The sequence below is a fragment of the Schistocerca piceifrons genome, chromosome 10 (assembly GCF_021461385.2).
Source record: "Schistocerca piceifrons isolate TAMUIC-IGC-003096 chromosome 10, iqSchPice1.1, whole genome shotgun sequence".
Classification (NCBI taxonomy): domain Eukaryota; kingdom Metazoa; phylum Arthropoda; class Insecta; order Orthoptera; family Acrididae; genus Schistocerca; species Schistocerca piceifrons.
The window spans coordinates 20,309,536-20,315,535 of NC_060147.1; the positions used below are offsets into that span (position 1 = coordinate 20,309,536).

The window sequence follows — 6,000 nt, forward strand, 5'->3', positions numbered from 1 at the left end:
ACTATAGGGATAATTTGACATAGGACTGAAAAGCCGAAGTTGAAACAAGGTACATAGAGTAGGTGGCGTCCTGAAGAAATTGCGATGCTTGGGGAACAGGCCATAACAAAATGAGTACACCCGGCAACCACGATGCATGAGACATGCAAAGTATTGGGTTTAAAAACATAACAAAACCATTCACCTGATATACAATACATGAGATACCCAGAATAGCCTCCGACTTCAAGAAGAAAGTAATAAGTTGTTCAAATAATTTATGGGACTACAGAAGAGTGATCTCAATAGCCGCCAATATTTCAACATGAGCGCACACTATCATTCACCAGGCTCAACTGCAGCAAGTAAACACTGTGTTAGGGAATTTAAAACCTTTATTTGTGGGCAAATTCTGGAAAGATAAAAAAAGCAACACATTATACACACTAGTGCAACACACAATCAAATATAACGACCAAACAATCAATTATTGACAATGTAATGTAAATGGATAGGCAAAAAAAATTCACGAGCACTTGCAGAGGCTTAACTTTCGGAGCCAGTGGCTCCTCCACCTGGCAGAAGAGTTGAAGGGGAAGGAAGAGTGGTGAAGAAAAAAAGACTGGAGAGGTTTAGGACAAGGGGTACTTGTTCAGAAAAGTCTCCCAGAACCCCTGGTCAGGGGAGACTTAAGGGGATGGCATGTGAAGGGAAGATTGACTGTTGGGGACTGCAGTGGATGAGATTTGAAAACCTGAGAGCTTAAAGGTGGAAGACAGGGTAATATGCAAGACAGAGATTACTACTGGAACACTGTGTATGAGTTAATAAGAGTAAAAACTGTCATTGTGTGTAACAGGGGTAGGATGGGGATGGGAAAAATAGACATGGCAGAAAATGAGAGTTGTACAAAACTAAAATTGAGTGAAAGATGGAGTAGGTACCGTGAAGAAATGTTGAGATGGAAGCAGTTAACATAAATTAAGACCAGGTAGTTGGCGAGAACAAGGGACATGTTGTTGCACCATTTCTCACCTGTGGAGTTCTGAGAAACTGGAGTCTGGGATAAAAATCAGATGGCATCTGTGGTGAAACAGTCACCGAGGTGATGACTGTCTTGTAGAGCATTCTCTGCTACAGGACATTGCATGTTGCTGGTATACTCTGTCTGCTTATGTCCTTTCCCGCTGATTAACAGTTGGGTGGTATTTATGCTGACATAAAAGGCCAAACAGTGTTTACATAACAGATGGTATATGACATGTGTCATTTCATAGGGGGCTCTCCCTTTGATGCTACATGTTTTGCCAGTTACAGGGCTGGAATAGCTGGTTGTAGGAGGGTGTATAGGGCAAGTCTTGCAGTGGTGACAGTCACATGGATAGGAGCCATAGGGTAGGGGGAAGAGTGCGGAAGGAGCATAGCGTCTGACGGGAATGTTGCGGAGATATGGAGGGCAACAAAATGCTATTCTATGTGTGGTGGGCAAATTCACAGAGAGAATGGATCTCATTTCAGGGTATGATTATGGGAAATCATGGGTTCTGGGGGGGTGGGGGGGGGGCGTGGCTTTCCTGGAATCCATAAGCCTTCAGCCCCTGGTTTGCTTTTGATACATTGATGATGTCATTGGCATATGGACTCAGAGTGAAGCTGACCTGTTAAAATTTTTGGACTCTCTAAATACCTTCTCCCAATTAAATTTCACATAGTCCTACCCTGAGTCCTATTTCATTTTTCTTGATGTTGATCTAATCCTCACTTAAGACAATTTACACACTTCTGTCCACATTAAACGTAGTAACAAACTACATTACTTACACAAACTACATTACTTACATTTTGACGGTTGGCATCCTTTCAGTGTCAAATGTTTGCTCCCATACAGGCTTGGAATTTGAGACAATTGTATTTGTGTGGATTCAGACTCTTTATGGCAATACAACATTCTCATCTCAGCCTTCACGGGACTTAATTATCCCAACGGCCTGGTTCAAAAACAGTTTTTCTGGACCATCACATCCAATCCTGGCACTACTGGTCCTGTCTGCCTTCGTATTGTAGCGGTAGCATTACCGCCTACCACACAGGGGGCCCAGATTCGATTCCCGGTAGGGAACTTGGTATTGTGTGTCCATCAACATTTTCATCATCATTGACTTACAATTTGACGAAGTGGTGTCGACTAAAAAGGACTTGCAATATGGCAGCCGAACTCACTGAATGGGGCCTCCCAGCCAACAGTGCCATATGATCATTTCCATTTTCCACTACTGGTCCCTCCAAAACTCAACTTTCGAGCACACCCCTTGTCACCCAGTATTATCCTGCTCTTGAATGTATTATTTTAAGCTACTTCAAAATTTTTAAGAGGGTAAAAACCTTTTCTTTTGACCATTTTTGGATATCATTTTTAAAGGAGATGCAGCATGTGCCTGCACAGGTAACATGTTAAAAAGCTTTATTCCTCTTGTGTTTTTGTAAGTAAAGTAGCAGGCATGTCAATCTTTAATGTTCAGTGAGTATTATGGTTAGAAATGGATTCCTTAAGGCTGTAACTTAAAATTTTTTACATAAAAAATGCAACTGTATATGCTGAGGTGATAAAGTCATGGGGTAGCTATACACAAATATACAGGTGGTGGTAGTATCATGTACACAAGGTAGTACATTAGCAGAGCCATCATTTGTACTCATGTGAAAAGGTTTATACAATGGGAATTAACAGAGTTTGAATGTGGAATAGTAGTTGGAGCTTGATGCATGGACACTCCATTTAGGAAATAGTATGGGAATTGAACATTCTGAGGCACATAGTGCCAAGAGTTTTCAGAGAATATCAAATTTCAGGCATTACATCTCACTAAAGAAAATGCAGTGGCTGATGCCCTTCACTTAATGGCAGACCAGCAGTATCTGTATAGAGTTCTCAGTGCCAACAGACAAGCAAACTGGATGAAATAACCCCAGAAATCAATCTTGGCTGTATGATGAATATATCCATTACAATATTGCAGCAGAATTTGGTATTTATTAGCTATGGTCGCAGACAACTAATGTGAATGCCTTTGCTAACAGCAACACAGTGCCTGCAAAGTCTCTGCTGGGCTTGCGAGCCTATCAGTTAAAACCCAGGCAACAGGAGAACTGTGGCTGGTCAGATGAGTCCTGGTTTGGGATCTCTGTCTGCCAGCAACAACAGCACAGAAATGAACATCAAGAAAAGATTAGCAGTGGGAATGTAATGCATGTATTCCCTCAGAGAGGCATTCAGCTCAAAATCAGTATAAACATATGCTAAGATGAGAACATGTGAAAGTGATATGCCCAGCAGTTGTGTACGGTTCAGAAACCTGTAGCACGACTAAATGGGCAAAGGAAAAACTACTAATATTTGAAATAAGAGTAATGAGGAAGACATGGATATTAGATAAAGGAGATTGGAGAATAATGATGAATGACAGATCTTCAAGCAACAACCAACAATCCTACAGACGGTTAAGAGCAGAAGAATCCAGTGGGCAGGCAATGTAGAGTACTTGAAGGGAAACAAACACCAGACACACTGTGAGACAACCAAGGCTGTGCTGGATGGACAGCCTGGTGAATAACCCAGTAGTCCTAGGGACTGAAGACACCTGGAGGAACTGAGCACAGAACAAAGGAATGGGGGCAGCTTGTGGGAGCAACACATGGTCTGCAGGGCCTGTGATTGCTGGATATGTATGTATGTATGTATATTAAGAGAGATGGGGCTATAAGTGTACATAATTATTTAAAATAAGAGATGCAAGGTATTTTGGTTATGGATACTCCAGACATATCCCACTCTGATGATGACAGTGGGGGAAAGAAGTGTAACAGGAACTCGGCAATAATTAATACTTGACAAGTGGAAGATGGCGGAAAGTGAAGATATAGTGTGTGTTAGCTCCGCAAATGTGAACAAAAACAGTGGTAAAAAGTGTGCAAAATGTAAGAAACAAAACATTTACAGTGAAGAGAAATGTGTTACATGCCATATGATTGTAAAAATATCAGAAGAAAGGATGGGAAAATCGACAAATTTCGTTAACGCAATCGCAAGTATAGCGTCCACATCGTCTTCCGGTCAACCTCGTGGTGAACATTATCGTGTATACTCAGACAAATGCTACTGCAACAAGCGAGCGGCGAAAGGTATTATGTGTGTTAAATGCAAAACCTTACAACCATTACAGTTGTGCAAGTGCTAATCCGAAACAAAAATTCTGGGCATGTCGGGAATGTTATGTAGACGACATTGGAAAAAAATTGATAAGTGCAGAATGCGAAAGTGAAGTGATTGCAACGTTGCCGACTGAGATCGGCATTTTAAAACGTAAATATGAGGCCTTAACACAAGAAGACCTACAGCCTGACATATTAAAGTATAAAAGCGAACTGCAAGAAGCAAAAATAATAATACGTTCATTAACTAATGAACTACAAAGACAGGCCTCACATAGAAAACACGCAGAGATCGATGAATTTCAACAGAAAATGCATACCACCGAAGCGAAAATCTGTGCCCAAGTGAAATATTTGTCTCCAAGAATAAATAATCAATCTTCACGAAATCTCACTGAGTTAAATATCTACTCAGATAGCCACGGACGCGGACTGGCGGAGGTACTACGAAACCATTACGATCTGAAAGTATGCAGTCTTGTGAAACCAGGAGCACCAATGCGGGAAATTATTAGGGACGTTTTACTGGACAAACAAGACAACAAAAATCGTCATGTTGTTTTAATTGGAGGAGCAAATGACGTGTATTGTAACGAGTTAGCTAACGCTATTATCAGTCTCAAAAGTGCCCTCAGTTCGATAAAAAACCAAAAAGTAACTGTTATTGGTATACCACATAGGCATGACCTCATATCTGCTTCATGTGTGAACGCCGAAATTAAGGAAGCAAATAAACAGATACAAACAGCGTGTAAAGTGTACCCAAACATAAGATTTCTATCAATCGATTTCCTGGATAGATGCAGCTTTACCAAACATGGCATGCACCTGAATAGAAAAGGCAAGTAATCTCTGTGCAAAGCAATTTACGAAACGTTAGAACCATATAAAAAACAAAGTATCTATGAGTCAGTACCAGCCATTGTAATGAACTTTGGAGACAACAACTAAAGCAGCTGCAGAACCACAAATTGCTACAGCAGCACGATCAAATTCAGTAAAAACTGCAGCACCAGCAAAACCAGCAACATCTGAACCAGCTCAAGCAACAAAACCAATCACAGCAGCAGCACAAGCAACAGAAGCAGAAATGGTGTCAACAACTGTAGCAGTTCCACTACAGTCACTGGCAGAAAAGAGGAGGGAAACCACAGGCATCAGTAATTACAGGGCAAAACCAACAGATACTACAACAACAGATCCACCACCAACAGAAACAGTGCCAATAAAAGAATCAAAGGCAGCAACAGCACGAAGAATCCTGTCAGCACCACCACATCCACTACCACTACCACCACCACCAGCACCACCACCACCTCCGGCCACAGAAGCACCAGCAGCAACAAAACCATCAACAACAGTTGCAGCAACACATCACTGCCTAAGGAGGAGTTAAAGACAAGGTAAATCTACATCATTAAATAGGGATTTTGTATGGCTTCAGACAAAGAAATGGAAAAGATTGTGACAAATCAGCAAGAAAATTTGCAGATAAGTCACAAGTACTATGGAAAAAGCAGCACATTACCAGGTAATGACAAAAGAAAAAATACTTGCAAAAAGTCAGGATAATGAGTCAGAATATTCAATGCCTCAGAAACAAAGTACTAGATCTAGAAGTAGCTTTAAATAATCTTGCTGATGTCTCTTGTATTTGTTTATCTGAACACTGGTGCAAGGCTAGTGAATTAAGTCTCATAAATATAAGCAAGTTTAATTTAGCAACACATTATTGCGGAAGTGTTTTTAAAAATGGTGAGGTATGCATTTACTCTAGAGTAGGACTGCAGTTCAAAGTGAAAACAGAATTGG

General features: G+C 40.8%; 1 protein-coding gene across 1 annotated transcript in view; it reads left to right on the top strand.

Annotated features, from left to right (window-relative positions):
- LOC124719040 (lysine-rich arabinogalactan protein 19-like) overlaps positions 1-5,584 on the top strand; it is a 43,712-nt gene extending 38,128 nt beyond the window's left edge. Inside the window, exon 3 of the mRNA XM_047244710.1 lies at positions 5,129-5,584. Within this exon, the coding sequence (XP_047100666.1) occupies positions 5,129-5,584 (456 nt within the window). The remainder of the gene's footprint in view (positions 1-5,128) is intronic.
- The last annotated feature ends 416 nt before the right edge of the window (positions 5,585-6,000 follow it).